This window comes from Sander lucioperca, chromosome 1, assembly GCF_008315115.2.
Source record: "Sander lucioperca isolate FBNREF2018 chromosome 1, SLUC_FBN_1.2, whole genome shotgun sequence".
Classification (NCBI taxonomy): domain Eukaryota; kingdom Metazoa; phylum Chordata; class Actinopteri; order Perciformes; family Percidae; genus Sander; species Sander lucioperca.
The window spans coordinates 33,678,962-33,699,561 of NC_050173.1; the positions used below are offsets into that span (position 1 = coordinate 33,678,962).

The 20,600-nt window shown below is 40.0% G+C and overlaps 2 protein-coding genes across 7 annotated transcripts in view; both read right to left on the minus strand.

Annotated features, from left to right (window-relative positions):
• Positions 1-20,600, minus strand: part of LOC116052474 (protocadherin alpha-C2-like) — a 162,460-nt gene that overhangs the window by 106,343 nt on the left and 35,517 nt on the right. Inside the window, exons 1-2 of one of the 6 annotated variants that reach the window (XM_031303223.2) lie at positions 10,967-13,674; positions 666-2,392 (exon numbers count right to left, since the gene is read on the minus strand). The exons of 2 other annotated variants lie outside the window; for them this stretch is intronic. In XM_031303223.2, coding sequence (XP_031159083.1) covers positions 2,375-2,392; positions 10,967-13,474 — 2,526 coding nt within the window. In that variant the 5' untranslated portion in view covers positions 13,475-13,674 and the 3' untranslated portion in view covers positions 666-2,374. Of the gene's footprint in view, positions 1-665; positions 2,393-8,109; positions 10,620-10,966; positions 13,675-17,976; positions 20,495-20,600 lie in introns of those variants that run through there. 3 more of the 6 variants (XM_031303220.2, XM_031303213.2, XM_031303222.2) reach the window with 3 other exon arrangements.
• On the minus strand, positions 666-17,411 carry LOC116052489 (protocadherin alpha-8-like). The gene is made up of 2 exons (XM_031303237.2): positions 14,733-17,411; positions 666-2,392 (listed from the first exon to the last, which is right to left on the minus strand). The coding sequence occupies exons 1-2, from the start codon at positions 17,088-17,090 to the stop codon at positions 2,375-2,377; spliced, it is 2,376 nt and encodes a 791-aa protein (XP_031159097.1). The 5' UTR covers positions 17,091-17,411; the 3' UTR covers positions 666-2,374.

Here is a 20,600-nt window from a genome sequence, read left to right on the forward strand (position 1 = left end):
TAGTGCGTCTCATTCCTCTGCTTTTGCTGCAGTCATAAGGCTGAGGGAAAGAGAAAGGTGCTCTGACATATTCAGCTCTATTCACTGCTCCAGTTTCTACAGAGAGAAGAGGTAGTGTAAAGAGGAGAGGCTGTCTCTGTAGTCAGAAAGATGGAGAAGAATGGAGAACGCATTATGGAATAAAGACTAATGGACAAAGCTATGTTTTCCAATCGCAATTAACAACCAAACTAAGAATAAAAAATGTAAATGAAAAAGAAAGGTGAGAGAGACCATAGAGAGAGTAACACAGCCTACAAATGGTGTCAGCCATAGTCTATCAGCTTGTAATTACATGTAGAAACAGGAGGGGGCATAATAGAGAGTACCAGCTAGAGGAAATCAGGATGTGTAGGAATAGGAGAGGGATGAAGCAAATCAGAGAAAAGATTATTTGTGTAAGAATGAGATAGAAGAAGTGATATGAAAACAAAGATATGTACTGAAGAAACAAGAAAATGAAAAGAAACCAGTAAAATGTGAAGACGGGAAGGAAAGCACACCAGGCTGGAGCAAAGTGGGGTAGTGATAACGAGAACAAAGGCAGGGGAAGAGGGAGCCAGTTGGTGGGAGGAGAGAGAGGGATATGAGTCAGGCTTACAGCATTAACACTCATCTTCCACACCCATGTTTCATTGTTTTATTCACAGACTGTACCCACTAAGATGGCGGGAAACATGGAACAACATTTAGCGATCAGTACATATCTAAACAAGCACATACACAACTCAAGTCTGATTTGCTACAGGGCATCACATAACCAAATCTATCTAATATCATGATGGAATAATAGCAATAACCATAAATGCCAAAGTTCCTGATTTCATGTTTCCATTACAGATGGTTCACCTAAAAATAAACACAGCAGACCAACTTCACAAAATGAAAATCTACATGTGGGATGAGATGACTCACTCACTGTACAGCTCACTGGTTCACACTCTCAAGGATGACCAGAAGGAGCCAAATGATGGTCAGTCCATTTTAAAAATAAGAAGAAAACATACATACATGTACATGTAGCTTTAATTAGTGTTAAAACAGGCGTTTTCTCTATCTACAGTCAGTGGCATGAGATCACACACGCTTGATATCAGCACAGTGAATGATTTATATTTCTTTACGATACAATTCTGACCACATTTTCATGCTTTTAGAAAAAGGCTGTTGAATCTATCACTGACGTCTGGTGAAAACTCGCACCTTCAACATTTGAACTTTTAAGAAAAAAGAAAAAATATTTAGTAGTATTAGTTTAGTATTAGTAATAGTTTGTTTGTCTGAGCTGACCTAATTGCTTTTTTGAAAATGCCTTACAGTTCAAGAGATGCAGAATCTTCCTAGAGGGCCATGCAAGACGTGAACTAAAGTTAAATTATGAAATAAACACAGTGACAATATGCTCTTTGCATGACACAAATATCACGATTAGATCACAAAGGAAGGTTTGCCCAGTTTGACCAGAACACTCAATATACAACTAATGAAACATACTCAAAAATATATACAAAGTTTTTTCTGTATTATTTTTCAGACAATGTTGTTTTAGTTACAGCCTTGTAACTGAACAGACACACAAATTCTAGTGGAATTCTGTTTGCACTCCTGCTAACCATGTTAAAAAAAAGCATTAAAAGAAAAAGACAAGTTATCAATACTGTGGTGTAGCAACATTAAAGAAGTCATAAACACACATAAGCTTGACTATAAAACTTTCTTGTTGTGAATGCCCAAACAGGGAACATCCAGAGAAATAAGAATGCTATTGCTAAATAAAGGCATAGTAGTTACCCAAGATGCTTAGTGGGGATATGACATGGGCAAATAGCCACAGGGGGAAGAGGAACCCTTCAGCTAGAGACTTGATCCATCTAACAGCCAACATCTGATCCCATCCATGCATGGCCAGAAATGAATACAACATACGGTATTTAATCAGACAAGTGTATGGCAACTGTGGCCTTATACCCCGTCTACTCCACAGTGAGCAGTGCAGATATATTGTTGTAAGAAGGCAATCCTCTTACTAAGACTGCATCCAATGTCTAAACAGCTGACTCTGGATTTTTCTCAACCATACATTCTATCAATGAGAGATCACAACCCCATCCCATTAAATCTAGATCACTGGGCGATTTTAGGCAACAGGGTGACCTTAAAGGGGATTTTCAACCAACTGTGTCCTCACTTGTTTTCCACTTAATAGCTGTCTGTCTTGCATGTAGCCTTGCGCTGCCCGCTCAGTCAGTTCAATCCTCCAGGCATGCAGTGATGACCTAAGCACAGCAGCAGATGTTGTGGCTGTATGAGCACCGATGCCAAGTGCAGTGCAGACCTACATCTGTTCTGATCTCTGTTGATTCAGAAAAAAAAAAATATTTAAACATAGCACTGGTCTAACTGCACTTAAGCTATCAAAGCTATCAAGCACTGGTTGTTACATCAGACAAACAGAGAGATATATATGATATATGTAGGTATGCCTATATGTTGTTTAATGCTGTTATAGTATTTATATTATTATTGCTGGTGAATTATAGTGTTAAAAGATCAGTTAATTAAAAAATAAGTCAGAGCACATTGGCATAATGTAGCACTAAATATTATAAGATAAGCTCATATCATCTATGGATTTAATATGACACATGAAGATAGTGTGCGTAAATGGTTTTCATTAGTGCAATGTTGTTAATGTGCATAGACGTAGACATGGTTAACACCCTGGAAAAAGGCCTTGATTCAGCTGCAGTGGAGTGATTCTAAAGTGAGAATGGCAAGGTCCAACCTATAGGACTCATCCACACAGCAATGAGTCAATGGACTGAGACATTATGAAACTAAGAGCTTATATAACCGAGTGGTGGAGAGAAGAAAGGGTCAGCCATACTCACACAATACCAGGCATGAAGGTGATAGTAGTGAGACAGAAAAATATATTTACACATTCCTTACTATTTGCTGCTATGATATTTAGGCAACCAGGTCAGACTTGCTGTACAAGCTCACAAATGAAACTGTCATGTCTCTGTATCAACATGGAAGAACCAGCTTTGACCCATTTTCTTAAGAGAAGTGACTAGGCTGGTCCGAACCAGTCTCATCATGTTCTAGGACAAATGACGTACGAAAGGAGCTGTGCCAGGGAGTCTTGGCCCGCAGTTTAGAATGCAGCCTGCAATGCAATTTTTGGCCCACTGACTCTGATTTTGCCCTGTTAAACCAGTGCAAACATTTAGTACATCTGCACGTTGTGTTGTTATTCATTGTCATTAGAGAAAAAAGTGTTTTCTGTACAGTTGAAATCTGTGTCAGTGTCACACATTATACATAAAAACTAGTATCAGTTTATATAAAAGTGCAGGATTTTAAACATTTATATATCAAACTCATAGTTAAAGTCATATGTAAATGCTATAATACTAATACATTTTGTCCAACCTTTCTCTGCCACGCTGCATTCAAAGTACAGCACTTCAGAGGGCTGTACAAACAGCTTATTGACCACATACTCTATAAGCTGCACTGCAGCAGTGCCTGTGCTTGCTGAAATTCACAATTACAACCTCCTGATTCACCAACACCAAATCACCTGAATGGTCCGCAGAGAGGAAAAGCTGACAAAAACACTCACACTCCCCTGCACACAAGCAAACAGGGACATTACATATAGTATCAGCCCGGATAACAAACTGTTTAGCAGCATCTGGACCGAGTGCAGCTAATGTGGAACAATACAATAGAACCTAAAACAGCAGTTATTTCTTAATTAATGAACACAATGCCAATATAATAGTCAACAAAAATCAAACTTAATATACCATCTCTCTTTCAGACATTCACATTCACTCATCAGCTTAATTAGTGAAAACTAACTCTCGAGTCAACCTTGTCAACTGAAATTAAAAGAAGGATGTTTCACACAAAGGCAGAAGAACAGAGTATACTGTAGACATAAAGTTTGCCAAACACAATGCTTTTTTTGGGACAGGGCCTAATTATCTCACAGTGGATGTGTCTTTACTTATCTCTGCGAGTCAATATACAGTATATTACCAAAGAAGCATGCTCTGCATGTGCTCTGTTTTCTTGCTCTCTGCATGTCTTTCCCTCTATCCATCCAGCCCCCTTCTGTGAACGTGCCTTTCAATAAATTGGATTAGGCATTTGTGAGTATGTGCAGATGTGTTGTGCATGAGTGTCTATGAGCACAAGTGTGCATTTGTGAACATAAAGATAGTATCTGTTTTCGTTGTACCCGACTGTGTGTGTAAATTAGATTACCATCACTGCTGCTGACCTCAATGTGAGTTGCGCCATCCTCCAACAAAGCTGTTTCAATAAGAGAGAATGTGCCCTACTGACACACAACAGCACATGTAGCATCCACAGCCACAACCCTACAGGCATGAGGCACAGCAACAGAGCTGAAAAGCATGTGACAGAATGAGAGAGGAGATAGACTACAGAAAGAAAGAGAAAATGATAGGTAGACAAAAAAGGGTGGCATATGAAAGAGGAAACGAAGGACATAGACATAAAAGCGAGAAAAGGAGGCCAAGAGTGTGATGGGGGAGGGGTGATATCAATATGGAGGGTAAAGAAGGAGGAGAGAAATTGTGAGGAGACAGAGAGGGAAGCTGCCAACATGGGAGAAATGAAAAACAGGCCACTACATGAAACGGAACAGAGATAGAGGCAGAATAGAACAGGGAGTACTGCAAATGAATTATATCATACAGAGTAACATTTACATTGTAGTATCTAACAAAGAAAAGGCAACTATGGGGTATACAGTTTGTAGGGCGAGTCAAGAATTGACAGTGAAATGAAAGAAGATAATACAACAGAACACATTTTGAAAGGTTTACACACAATGGTGGTAAAGAGTTAAGGGAGAAAAACTTAGAAAGCAAAGGCAAGGATGGAACACAGGGAGGGGAGTTTGCTTTGGAGAAAGTTAGCACTTTTGTATGAATGCAGAAGAGCAGCCATGTAGAATAAAGCCAATTCTTTCAAGCTGCTGACATAACAGTACATACATACAGTCTTGCTGTAACAGCTGTGTCCCCCCCCTCTCTCTCTGTCATTTAGCTTGTTCTCTTCCCCTCTCCCTTTGACACTGAATGAGGAAGATGCTCTCACCCACTTAACAAAGACAACATGCACATACACAAAAACATAAGGGTCATTGCACTGTGAATGATTTTCAGTGCAGACACTAAGCATGCAAACACAATTGCACAGATCTGCTGAGCCAGCCAAGCAGACAGACAAAGCCACTGGAGCAAGTGGCCACACCTCTGCCAAAGAGAGCATACAGAATGAAAATGTACTTGTAGTATCCTATGATAGACATGCTGTATTTAGATTACAGTCTCCTGTTGTACAGTCATGATCTAAATCAAAATCAAGAACAGAAGTACATTTTAAAATGTAGTTGCTAACTTGTGTTAGCACCTGCATGTTGTCAACAATGCTAAAACAATGTGTATAATCAAACACAATGTGTAGATTCATAAGACCAAGGCACATGTGCTTGCATTCTAAATGCAGTTTATGACCCTACTTGTAATTCATCCGCTCCTCCTCTCCCATCATTTTTTCTTTCCCCAAAAAGTGCCATGTCAAAGGAACAAAAGTGCAGTGATATACAACAACTCAACACTTTCTCACAGCTCCAGCTCACGGTGTAACCAGAGATAACCAATGTGATCCACCGACATCACCCTGCACTTTTTAGGTTTAATGAGATGCACACATTTTTAATTACATCAATGAATCTTTTCCTGGGCATCTGCTGTCCAGGCACAGCTTAGCACTGCTGCTGTTTAGCAAAACACATGATGCCCCACACACTTTTATCTCACACACAAACGTGCAAATAAAATATGCACACATGCACACAGAGAGGCCGTTTTTGCTATCTAGAAAAGCACTGAATAAAACTGGACAAAGGAAGTTCAGAGAAAGTGTTTTCAGCCTCTACTTCATAAATCTGAGATGCTGCCCTATTCTGAATCTGAACGGAGCCTTTCCCTTCTTGCATATATATTCCACTCTGGTTGACTGCTTTATTTTACATGCTGCTTAGTGGGTCAAAATATCCATTCAGCTTTCAACAATGACAAATATACGACAGTTAAAAATATGTTTTTCTGACAGTCTTTTTTTCTAGGTAGGAAATCTAAGGTTGACCCAGTTGTTTGAGAGGGAAGATTATCTCCATACTATAAAATATCTAATTACAAGCTCAACTGTTCCTGCCTTCACTATTGCTTCAATATCTGCACCATCTGTTGCCGGATTCAAAATGGAGATTTCACTAATATAACCCATGTGTTTCTATCTAAATAAACCCATTTTCATTAAATATTGTGAGATGTCTATAGATGAGCCATACAAAAGCCACTTCCCCTCCCCCCTCCTCTACTGCTCTCTCTATCCCTCTCTCCCTCCCTTCATCCTCTTCCGCTGCTGTTGCTAAGACCACTGAGCGCATGCTGGTCTGTGGAAACCAGTAGACTCAGAGAGGTGGATCTCCTTGTGTGTTGCTATGGGCAACACACAGTGTTCGACAGAGAATCAGCCCAGAAGCCTAGCATGCAGACCTACACACATGTGATAAAATATGACCTATTTTTCAGTCAAACAAGATCAACTGCGCAGAAGCTAATGTGTATAGTGTATATAAATTATATGTAAACTGTGTTCAATATTTTACATCACTGTAGTATTTTTTAAGGCCAAAGCGCTACAAGTTGATAAAATGAAAAATAGTAAAAATATACTGTATCTATTGCTGCTTTGCAGTCCTGTAAGGAATGAAGATCCCTGCTAAAGCAAAATGTCCCAGCGCCACCTGACTGGCTGTACATTGTGATTCACTGCACACCAGCCGCAGGCTCCCTCTCTCCCCCTCTCTCTATCGTAGCTGCAGCCATTCATGGACCACTGAATCACCTCAACTACATCAGTGAGCACATACCTCAAGTAACTCTGTTAGCAAGTCAGTCACTCCCTTTACACACATGTAACAACACTAATAGATAGAGCAAAAAAACATACATGTGTACAAGCGTGTAAAATACACAGACTGCAATTTCTGTACTCTTCTGATAAATAATATGCCTTTTCAAATGATATGGATACTGAAAAAACATCAGTGGAGGATCAGATGCAGCATCTCAAACGTTGCAGATGTTAAGAAATTGCTTCAAAATTTAAGGATTAGCTAACACAAAGGGACAGTGGTTACTGCAATAAACGGAACATCACTTTTTTAACTGAACCTAAACATTTCCCTATTTCTCCCTATTTCACAAGGTTTAACTACAAGCAGCTCAAATTATGCATGTATTATGTTTCTCAGCCAGTTTATAATTTACTATGACATGACCACACATAGTCTGAAACAGACATATTACAGTTAAAATGATTAATAGTCAAAGTTGGTCAGTGCACAATACAAAGTTATCAAAGGTCTAAAAAAACAAACTCAATACAACAGTTTAGAGGCATTCATTTTCTTAAGGAAAAAAAGGAAGAGTTTGCTTTGGCTCTCTTTTCTGGAAAGCAACTGTGTCTTCAGTGTCACAAAGAAGGATGCTTTGCTCTTATCAGAAACATCTTCACTAATTTGACCAATGTTTCACAGCGATCCCCAACATCCTGTTTTACATAGCCCACAAAGGTCAATATATTTTATAAGGTTGTATCATTTCTTGGAATTAATTGTATTTTAAGTACATTGGGACAACCAGCATCAAGCTACAAAGACAGCATACTAACTGAAGTGCAATGTGTTATTTACTAATCTAATTAACAGTCTGGGCTGTGTGAGTACCAACCATACAACCCCCCCCCTGTAACAACAACTTAACTCTTCAGTCTCATAACATACAACCTCCTCATTTCCCTGAGTGATGCATTTTATGTCTGTGGTTCATCTCTAGCCAGCTATTCTGAATAGGTGGCGTGATTTTTGGCACACTTAAATCATCTGATATCTGCATCTCATTTATCAACAGCATTCATACCAGAACTGCCTTAAAATGAAGTGATCTTTCTTACCTCTCCAGATGCCCCTCTCCTGTCAGGAAGCACTAGTGTATTCGCATGGCTGCCCGGGACTATAGTAGATCCTATACTCATTCTGGGTCCTACTAGCATGTACCGTTTGTCTCCAGATCTGTACTGGATGCTGTGACACAGTGTCCCATCATAATTAGTCTCTTGTAGATATTTAGAAGTATAGTCTGTGGTTTTGGAGCACTGCATTGCAATCAGCACGATGATACTGATGAGAAAAAGTGTTGAAACTGAGCCCAAAGTTATCATCAGGTAAAAAGTCACATTATTCTCCTCCTCATTCTTTGTTGCACTTTTAACATCAGAAGCAGCAAAAGCCTCTTTGGGCTCCACAACTTTGACAACCACAGTAGCTGTTGCTGAGAGTGAAACGTTCCCATTGTCTTTCACCAGTATGACCAGTTTATGCTCAGCCTCGTCTGTCTCTGTGAATGAGCGAAGTGTTCTGATCTGTCCTGTATAGCGGTCCAAACCAAAGAGACTGTGGTCAGTAACTTCCTGCAGTGAAAACAGTAACCAGCCGTTATATCCTATATCAGCGTCATAGGCTCTGACTTTAGTCACCAAGTGTCCTGCGTTCACATTGCGGGGAATCTCCTCCACACCTTCAGCAGAACCGTTAGAGCTGACTGGATACAGGATGACTGGAGCGTTGTCGTTCTGATCCAGAATGAACACGTTCACTGTGACGTTGCTGCTTAGTGACGGAGTTCCAGAATCTGTGGCAACAACTTGGAACTGGAATGTTTTCATTGTTTCAAAGTCAAAACTTTTTAGCGCCAAAATATCTCCAGTTTCAGAGTTTATGTTGAGAAATGATGTAATTGTTTTGTGTTCATCCCCATGTCTCACAATGTTATATGATATGAGAGCATTATCACCCTCATCACAATCATAAGCACTCACTGAAAATAAAGAGGCTCCTGCAACATTGTTCTCAACAACATACAACGTATACGGATTTGTTGAAAACTCTGGACTGTTGTCATTCACATCTGATACAGTTACACTTATTGTCCTATGAGATGACAAAGGTTTGTCACCAGCATCTTTAGCAATTATTGTTACATCATATTTGGACTGATGCTCTCTATCCAGCAGAGATTTGGTGACTATAGAGAACATATTGTCTTGTAAAGATGGTGTTAATGTAAAAGGTACATCCTCACTTACATAACAGATTACTTTTCCATTTAAACCTGAATCGTTATCATTCACACTTATCAACGCTACTGTTGTTCCAGGTTTGGAGTCCTCAGGAATTGCACTTGAAAAGGATGTCACCTCAATTTCAGGTGCATTGTCATTCAGATCCGCAATAGTTATGATAACACTTTTTTCTGTTGCTAGGGGGACTGGTCCTTTATCAGAAGCTTTAATGTCAATTGCATACCTGTCTTTTGCTTCAAAATCGATCAGTCCTTTAACAATGATTTCACCAGTATTAGCGTCAACTTCAAAAAGTTTACGTAATTTATTATTTACATTATTACCGAACGAATAAACCACCTCCCCATTCAAACCATCATCTAAATCTGTGGCATTTACTTGCATTATAGTTGTGCCAATAGGTGAATTTTCACTCAACACCGCAGCATATGAATCTTTGGCAAAAACGGGCATATTGTCATTTACATCTAAAACATGAACGATAATAGTTATATCTCCTGATCTAGCAGGCTTCCCTCCATCAACGGCTGTCAGCAGTAATCTATGACTTCTCGCGGTTTCTTTGTCCAGCGGTTTATGCAAAAACAAAACAGGAATTTTCCCATCTTCTCCTCTATCGTTAACCTCCAGTCGAAAATGGTCATTTTGACTGAGCTTATACAGTTGAATAGAATACATGTCACTGTCTGGATCATAGGCGCCTTGTAGCTGAAATCGTGCCCCAGGTAAAGCAGATTCTGATATCTCTAAACGCGTCTCGTTTTCAGAGAAGGTGGGAGAGTGGTCGTTAACATCCAAAACCTCAATTGCGACGTAATGCACCTCTAACGGATTCTCCAGCACAGTCTTTATGTTGATAATGCAGGTACTGATCCGTTCGCACACTTCTTCTCTGTCAATTTTTCCGTTAACATGTAAGATGCCATTGTTGTTCAGTTGAAACAGGGGTTCGGTCGATCCAGAAACGATGCGAAATCCTCTAGCATTCAAAGCACCTATATCCAGCCCCAAATCTTTAGCGATATTCCCAACAACAGCACCCACCGTAAGCTCTTCGCGAATAGAGTATCGTAGCTGTGCCGAAGTAAAATTAAAAGTAAGATTCAAACACACAATGAGAACGATGAGGCGCTCCAACCATGCTGTGCACCCTCGTCGTGCCATATTGGATTAAAATGAAACAAAGATTAGAAATCCAAATGTGAGTCTACACAGGAACAAACATTTTGTAAAAAATAGCAATTTCCCAATATTCGAAAAATGTTGGTGAACGAGTCAAATATTTGAAGCCATCGCCCTAAAGCACAAGTGCACCGTCGCGAAATAGCACCAAACTACTGACGTAGAGGACGTTGAACGAGTCGTTCACTTTCACAAGCAGTGACACCATGCGAGCTGAAGTTACAATGCAGACACACTTTCAATGAAAAATCGTCTTGTTTTTATGTGACGTTCGCAGTAGTAATTGCCTGCTGAGGTTGCAAAAGGAAAAAAGTGAACTCATACCATTTCAGAATTAATGTTATGACAAGACAATTTACCATAATTACACGTGATATTGATTGGATAAGTATACCTAAATTATTAATATGATACAGAATAATAATTACTTCCATAAATCAATGAATTGTCTATAACAAGCCAGGGTTTTCACGATACAATGTCTTACCTCTCCAGATGTCCCTCTCCTGTCAGGGAGCACTAGTGTATTCGCATGGCTGCCCGGGACTATAGTAGATCCTATACTCATTCTGGGTCCTACTAGCATGTACCGTTTGTCTCCAGATCTGTACTGGATGCTGTGACACAGTGTCCCATCATAATTAGTCTCTTGTAGATATTTAGAAGTATAGTCTGTGGTTTTGGAGCACTGCATTGCAATCAGCACGATGATACTGATGAGAAAAAGTGTTGAAACTGAGCCCAAAGTTATCATCAGGTAAAAAGTCACATTATTCTCCTCCTCATTCTTTGTTGCACTTTTAACATCAGAAGCAGCAAAAGCCTCTTTGGGCTCCACAACTTTGACAACCACAGTAGCTGTCGCTGAGAGTGAAACGTTCCCATTGTCTTTCACCAGTATGACCAGTTTATGCTCAGCCTCGTCTGTCTCTGTGAATGAGCGAAGTGTTCTGATCTGTCCTGTATAGCGGTCCAAACCAAAGAGACTGTGGTCAGTAACTTCCTGCAGTGAAAACAGTAACCAGCCGTTATATCCTATATCAGCGTCATAGGCTCTGACTTTAGTCACCAAGTGTCCTGCGTTCACATTGCGGGGAATCTCCTCCACACCTTCAGCAGAACCGTTAGAGCTGACTGGATACAGGATGACTGGAGCGTTGTCGTTCTGATCCAGAATGAACACGTTCACTGTGACGTTGCTGCTTAGTGACGGAGTTCCAGAATCTGTGGCAATAACTTGGAACTGGAACGTTTTCAGTGTTTCAAAGTCAAAACTTTTTAGTGCCAAAATATCTCCAGTTTCAGAGTTGATATTTAAAAACAGAGCAACATTTTCTCCACTGCTGTCCCTCGGAATGTGATATGAAATATGTGCATTAGCACTGTCATCAAGGTCAGATGCCCTAACTGAAAATACTGGTGCTATTAGGTCATTGTTTTCAGTTATATAGAACGTGTATGGGCTCAGTGAAAACTGTGGTCTGTTATCGTTCACATCTGATACAACCACACTTATTGTCTTTTCAGATGAGAGCGATGGCTCACCAGTGTCCTTTGCAACAATTGTCAGTTCATAAGAAGACTTTTTTTCTCTGTTTAGTTGTGATTTAGTCACTATTGCGTACATATTATCTTGCAAGGATGGAGATGTAGCGAAAGGAACGTCCTCGCGTATAAAGCAGGAAACCTTCCCATTGGCGCCTGAATCCAAATCATTGACGCTGATCAAAGCTACTGTTGTTCCAATTCTAGAATCTTCTGGAACTGATTTCGAAAATGATGTGATTTCAATCTCTGGGGGATTATCGTTTAGGTCTATTACCTTTATTATCAAAGTTTTGTCTGTGGAAAGGGGAACAGTGCCCATGTCTGAAGCATGTATATCAATTTCATAACTCTTATTTTCTTCAAAATCAATTATACCGGTCACTTTAATTTCACCCGTCCTTGGGTCTATGTGAAATAGCTTTTGCAAGTGTATATCCACTTCTTTACCAAATGTGTAAACAATTTCGCTGTTTGCACCCTCATCCAAATCAGTCGCATTAACCTGAATAACTAACGTACCAGGGTTTGCGTTTTCATTTAAGATGGTAGAATATACATCTTTTGTGAAAACGGGTGAATTGTCATTAACATCGAGCACCACAATTACTATTTCTATTGTTTCAGACATCGCCGGCTTCCCACCATCAATAGCTGTAAGCAGAAGCTTGTGTTCTCCCATAGCCTCTCTGTCTAACTGCTTTTGTAAAATCAGAAAGGGCATCTTACGGTCTTCGCCCCTCTCCTTAACTTCCAAACGAAAGTGGTCATTGTGGCTGAGTTTATACTGCTGAACAGTAAACTGACCACCGTCAGGGTCGCGTGCAGGTTGGAGCTGGAACCGTGCTCCCGGTAATGTCGATTCAAATATCTCCAGTCGCTTCTCTTTCTCTGGAAAGACGGGGGAGTGGTCGTTTATATCCATCACCTCTATGGCCACATAATGGATTTCCAGAGGATTTTCTAGCACGGTTTTAATGTTGATTATACAGGTGTTGCTTCGTTCACAGATCTCTTCCCTGTCCACTTTCCTACTTACATAAAGAATGCCGTCATCCTTATTCAAACGAAAAAGGGGTTCTGTTGAACTGCCAACAATACGATACTCTCTATCTTTCAGCGTTGCCTTATCAATTCCTAAGTCTTTCGCAATGTTTCCAACAACACTTCCTTCTTTTACCTCTTCGGAGATGGAATATCTGATCTGAGCTGAGGCTTCGTTCCAAAGCGTTACCAAAGCCACCATGTAGGCGACGCATCTCCATCGCTCTATCCACGCCTGGCGTCCGCTTTGTTCCATTATGTACAGAAAAAAAAGAATAATTCCGGGATATATAATTGTATGGTCAAAAATAACAATCAGCCTTATTCCTATGCAAACTGCGCTCCATCGCCAAGACAGCCCTGGGAATTGTACAGAGCTAGTTTCGTGTTCAAGCCCTTTACTCATAATGCCAGGATTGGACCTAATGGTGATGACGAAAGGCTCTGCTGACTTTATTGACCATTATACCGACACCATGCGATCCAGAAAGTTATTACAGCACGGTTAGACTAAAAACATGGTCAAATTAAAAGTTCACACTGCAACGAAAACACTAGGTAAAAGAAACAAACCGCGTGTTAATATATTTACAAAGATTTGCGTCAACAGTCATTTTTATGAACCCCTGAACTCGAGTCACAATCAATTCTTAAAAAAAAAAACATTATTTCGAAGAGTCTAGATCACTACCAGGTCCTTATTTCTGTGCCAAGAGAAATTGCTGCGTTTAAAAAAAACAACAAAAAAAAAAAAAAACTTTCAGCACCACGGACAGCAACACTTCCTACTGCACTCCGAGGCGTCAGAATACATTCTTGTTAAAACTGCATCGACAAATACTGCGTATCTCCTATCCAACAACAAGAAAACAGCATTGTTTGTGTCATCTAGATGGAGATGCAGTGTTTTAACATTTGAAATATTTGTTCTAAAACATGTTTGACTTAAATTCGTTCATTGTTCTAAAATGTCATCACTATGGATTACACACGAAGGTAAATCAATTCTGTGATACAGGTAGCACTTGAAATTAATCAACACGGAATTAAAATGCTATTTAGTGGCAGGTGCTGCAATATATTCAAGGGCACCTTCAAGAGCAGAGCCTATTTCTCCACAGAAGTGTAGTGTAATAAACGATCCAATGTTATTTGATGTTAACCTGTTTAAATGTGTGTATTCAGATTGCCATGAAGTTGCTGCGTATCTTTGTAAAAATTAAAGGCGGGAAGTTGTAATATTGTAAGTATTAATTAATGTATCTTATATCTTTATGTATTAACATGTATCAGAACACCGGAGAAAAACATATCACTACCATGATCAGCAAAAAAAGCCATTTGTTTGTCAGAGAATAGTGAGAGAAGGACAATACGAACTGACAAATGGATGAGTAAGCATATAAATCAACCTATAGGCTATTAACAAATTAGCTATATAGCAATGCTTAAAGATCTGCCTGCATACTGTATGATCAAAATTGCAGCTGAAAACCAAAGGGTACCAGTCAAGTGTCCTACTTCACAAAACTATATCACTATGCCAAACAAACAGTACACATGCAGTATATATGCAGTAGATGATTGACTGAACTAAATAATGAACAAACAAATTATAAGGCTGCCAGCGGAAACAGCTCAGGGTTTTCACAAAAATGTCTTACCTCTCCAGATGTCCCTCTCCTGTCAGGGAGCACTAGTGTATTCGCATGGCTGCCCGGGACTATAGTAGATCCTATACTCATTCTGGGTCCTACTAGCATGTACCGTTTGTCTCCAGATCTGTACTGGATGCTGTGACACAGTGTCCCATCATACTTAGTCTCTTGTAGATATTTAGAAGTATAGTCTGTGGTTTTGGAGCACTGCATTGCAATCAGTACAATGATACTGATGAGAAAAAGTGTTGAAACTGAGCCCAAAGTTATCATCAGGTAAAAAGTCACATTATTCTCCTCCTCATCCTTTGTTGCACTTTTAACATCAGAAGCAGCAAAAGCCTCTTTGGGCTCCACAACTTTGACAACCACAGTAGCTGTCGCTGAGAGTGAAACGTTCCCATTGTCTTTCACCAGTATGACCAGTTTATGCTCAGCCTCGTCTGTCTCTGTGAATGAGCGAAGTGTTCTGATCTGTCCTGTATAGCGGTCCAAACCAAAGAGACTGTGGTCAGTAACTTCCTGCAGTGAAAACAGTAACCAGCCGTTATATCCTATATCAGCGTCATAGGCTCTGACTTTAGTCACCAAGTGTCCTGCGTTCACATTGCGGGGAATCTCCTCCACACCTTCAGCAGAACCGTTAGAGCTGACTGGATACAGGATGACTGGAGCGTTGTCGTTCTGATCCAGAATGAACACGTTCACTGTGACGTTGCTGCTTAGTGACGGAGTTCCAGAATCTGTGGCAACAACTTGGAACTGGAAAGTCTTCAGTGTTTCAAAGTCAAAACTTTTTAGCGCCAAAATATCTCCAGTTTCAGAGTTTATGTTGAGAAATGAAGTCACTTTATTTTCTTTACTTCCATCTCTGAGAATATGATAGGAAACAAGTGCATTGTCGTTCTCATCACGATCAAATGCTTTAACAGAAAACACAGAGGTACCTGGCTCATTAGCTTCAGTGACATAGAAAGTATATGGACTCAGTGAAAACTCTGGACTGTTGTCATTCACATCTGACACCACAACGCTTATTGTCTTTTCAGATGATAATGAAGGGTGACCAGCATCTTTTGCAACTACTGTTATAATATAATGTGACTGTATCTCTCTGTCCAGAGGTGATTTGGTCACTAATGAATACATATTTTCTTGTAAAGATGGTGATAAAGCAAAAGGAACATCTTCACCTATGGAGCAAATAACTTTTCCATTGAGACCAGAGTCCAGGTCATTAACACTGATAAGGGCAACTGTAGTTCCTGGTCTGGAATCTTCAGGGATGGAGCTTGAAAAGGAAGTAACCTCAATTTCAGGTGCATTATCATTAACGTCAACTATCTTGATAATTACGCTTTTTTGTGTCTCTAAAGGAGCCAGACCTTTATCTGATGCCTGAATTTCAATCTCATATTTTTCCTTCTCCTCATAATCTATCAAACCTTTCACAATTATTTCACCTGTTGATGGATTGATATCAAAAAGATTTAATAATCTATGACTCACACTGTTGCTAAATGAATAAATCACTTCTCCGTTCGGTCCGTCATCTAAATCAGTTGCATTCACTTGTATGACTGTTGTACCTACTGGAACATTTTCATCGAGCATCATAGAATAAACATCTTTAGAGAAAACAGGCGCGTTATCATTTACATCTAAAACATTTACTAGAATATTCATCTCGCCTGATTTCGGAGGTTTCCCTCCATCCACCGCAGTCAGCACTAATGAGTGGCTTCCCGCTGACTCTCTATCCAAAGATTTTTGCACAATTAATACTGGTATTTTACCATCTTCTCCCTTATCCTTAACTTCCAAACGGAAGTGATCATTGGGGCTAAGTTTGTACTGCTGAACAGAAAAAGGACCACCGTCTGGATCGCGTGATGCTTTTAACGGAATACGTACTCCAGGTAACACGGACTCAGAAATCTCCAGCGTTTTCTCTTTCTCTGGGAAACTGGGAGAATGGTCATTTATATCCAGAACTTCAACTCCAACATAGTGGACCTCCAGTGGATTTTCCAGTACAGTTTTCAGATTTATCAAACATAAACTGCTTCGCTCGCACACCTCTTCCCTGTCAATCTTTTGGCTTACGTACAGGATGCCATCGTTCTGATCTACACGGAAAAGAGGTTCTATAGCAGTAGAAACAATCCGATACTTCCTGTCTTTCAGCGTGCTTTTATCTAATCCCAAATCCTTTGCTATATTTCCAACCATAGTTCCTTCGTTAACTTCCTCAGAGATGGAGTATCTTAATTGCGCCGAGGCCACGCTCCACAAAAGCACAGCAAGCACACAGCCGACACATCGTCTTCTCGCCCTTCTTGCCTCGCATCCTCTTTGTTCCATGATTGAAAACAAATTGTTGTGGATTCCTCGCGGGATTAATAACCGTGTTGTAAGGAATTAATCCGACACATCCGACATATGTAAATGTTCACTCTGTTTAAAAATGCTAAAAACACGGGACAATATGTATTTGATAACAGCAGTAAGCTACCAAGCGATTCTGCTAGTATCGAAGTAAGAGGCTATAAAGAGGTGGAACCAAAATTCAATGACGACAGATTAGATCCGTTTTTTGCTAACATACTGACACCATGCGATTGTATTGCTCACTACAATGAAAACAAAGTTTCTACAGGTATTTTTTTTATAGCAGAATGGAAAGGTTTTGTATTTATTTACTTTAGCCCTGTACGTAGAGGTTGTGGGTGACAGTGCCTCAGGTAAGGACATGCCTTCTTAAGATGATTTAAACAGTAAACACAAAACTAATATTCCTTTGAATGGAGATGGGAACATCAAATTCTCGCAAAATGTTGGATGCTTCAATATACCAGTAATAACTTTGAATTTGACTCGTTTGGTATTCATAAACAAAACAAGTATGATTAACCATGGACAGCGAATAACGCTACAATTCGGCCCAACCCTATGTGTGCTTTTAGATTACATCGCAGAAGCCCAGAAAGCTCAAATCAGATCATGGTCTAAGTGAAAAGGCAGAATGTTTGACACTGAACTGTACTTCGATTAAATCAAAGTGTGTTATAATACTGCTATGTAAACCAAAGAGTACCAGTCGAATTTCCTACTTCTTAAAACTGTATTATATTGCCAGACAAACAGTACACATACAGTAAATGCAGTAGATAATTGACTAATTAATGAACAAACAAATTATAAGGCTGCCAGTGGAAAGAACTCAGGGTTTTCACTAAACATGTCTTACCTCTCCAGATGCCCCTCTCCTGTCAGGGAGCACTAGTGTATTCGCATGGCTGCCCGGGACTATAGTAGATCCTATACTCATTCTGGGTCCTACTAGCATGTACCGTTTGTCTCCAGATCTGTACTGGATGCTGTGACACAGTGTCCCATCATAATTAGTCTCTTGTAGATATTTAGAAGTATAGTCTGTGGTTTTGGAGCACTGCATTGCAATCAGCACGATGATACTGATGAGAAAAAGTGTTGAAACTGAGCCCAAAGTTATCATCAGGTAAAAAGTCACATTATTCTCCTCCTCATCCTTTGTTGCACTTTTAACATCAGAAGCAGCAAAAGCCTCTTTGGGCTCCACAACTTTGACAACCACAGTAGCTGTCGCTGAGAGTGAAACGTTCCCATTGTCTTTCACCAGTATGACCAGTTTATGCTCAGCCTCGTCTGTCTCTGTGAATGAGCGAAGTGTTCTGATCTGTCCTGTATAGCGGTCCAAACCAAAGAGACTGTGGTCAGTAACTTCCTGCAGTGAAAACAGTAACCAGCCGTTATATCCTATATCAGCGTCATAGGCTCTGACTTTAGTCACCAAGTGTCCTGCGTTCACATTGCGGGGAATCTCCTCCACACCTTCAGCAGAACCGTTAGAGCTGACTGGATACAGGATGACTGGAGCGTTGTCGTTCTGATCCAGAATGAACACGTTCACTGTGACGTTGCTGCTTAGTGACGGAGTTCCAGAATCTGTGGCAACAACTTGGAACTGGAATGTTTTCAGTGTTTCAAAGTCAAAACTTTTTAGCGCCAAAATATCTCCAGTTTCAGAGTTTATGTTGAGAAATGAAGTCACTTTATTTTCTTTACTTCCATCTCTGAGAATATGATAGGAAACACGTGCATTGTCGTTCTCATCACGATCAAATGCTTTAAGAGAAAACACAGAGGTACCTGGCTCATTAGCTTCAGTGACATAGAAAGTATATGGACTCAGTGAAAACTCTGGACTGTTGTCATTCACATCTGACACCACAACGCTTATTGTCTTATCAGATGATAATGAAGGTTGTCCTGCGTCTTTTGCAGTTATTGTCAGGTCATATTGTGTCTGTTTCTCTCTGTCCAGAAGCGATTTTGTTACTAATGAATATATATTCTCTTGTAAAGATGGGGATAAAGCGAAAGGAACATCTTCACCTATGGAACAAGTAACTTTTCCATTGAGACCAGAGTCCAGGTCATTAACACTGATTAGGGCAACTGTAGTTCCTGGTCTGGAATCTTCAGGTATTGAGCTTGAAAAGGAAGTAACTTCAATTTCAGGTGCATTATCATTGACGTCAACTATCTGGATAACAACGCTTTTCTCTGTTGTAAGAGGAGCAACACCTTTATCTGATGCTTGAATTTCAATTTCGTATTTGTCTTTTTTCTCATAGTCAATGAGACCTTTGGCTATTATCTCGCCTGTTGATGGATTGATATGAAAAAGCTTAAATACTGTATTACTCACGCTGTTTCCAAATGAATAATACACTTCTCCATTCTGACCTTCATCTAAATCCGTTGCATTCACTTGTATGACTGTTGTGCCTACTGGAACATTTTCATAGAGCGTAACAGAGTAAATATCCTTAGAGAAAACAGGCACGTTATCATTTACATCCAAAACTTTTACTAGAATATTCATAGTACCATATTTCGGAGGTTCCCCTCCATCCAGCGCCGTCAGCACTAATGAGTTACTTCCTGCTGCTTCTCTATCCAAAGATTTTTGCAAAACCAATATCGGTATTTTACCATCTTCTCCTTTATCCCTAACTTCCAAACGGAAGTGATCGTTTTGGCTGAGTTTATATTGTTGCACGGAGAAATGACCACTGTCTCGATCCCGTGAAGGTTTTAGCTGAAATCGTGCTCCGGGCAACACGGACTCTGAAATCTCTAACGTTTTTTCTTCATCTGGGAAACTGGGAGAATGGTCATTTATATCCAGAATTTCAACTCCTACGTAGTGAACCTCCAGTGGGTTTTCTAGCACGGTTTTTAGATTCATTAAGCACGTATTGCTCTGCGCGCACACCTCTTCTCTGTCAATCTTTCTGCTCACATACAGGACACCATCATTCTGATTTACATGGAAAAGGGGATCTGCATTACTAGAAACAATCCGATACTTCCTGTCGTTCAGTGTGCTTTTATCTAATCCCAGATCTTTCGCTATATTTCCAACCATAGTTCCTTCGTTAACTTCCTCAGAGATGGAATATCTTAATTGCGCCGAGGCCACGCTCCACAAAAGCACAGCAACCACACAGCCGAAGAAATATCCTCGCGCACTTCGTCTCTCGCATCTTCTTTGTTCCATGGTGAAACCCGAAATCGTCAATAATTCCTCACAAAAACAATTACTGCATTATAATGACAACATCCAAGTCTTCCATGTGTAAAAATATTTATCCTCTGCCTACACCGACAGACATGAGTGCAAATATAGTATTTCCAAAGACAGCAGGTAGCTGAAAAACGCCTGCGAAAATGTCGAGTTGATGACTATAAAGAGGTGGAACCAAAATGCCATGATGATGAGCTCGTGTACTGCTTCGTTGTTCTATTACACTGACACCATGCGAT

Coding starts and splice junctions, on each gene's coding strand:
- LOC116052489 (XM_031303237.2), bottom strand. CDS start 17,090: ATGGAACAAAGAGGATGCGAGGCAAGAAGGGCGAGAAGACGATGTGTC.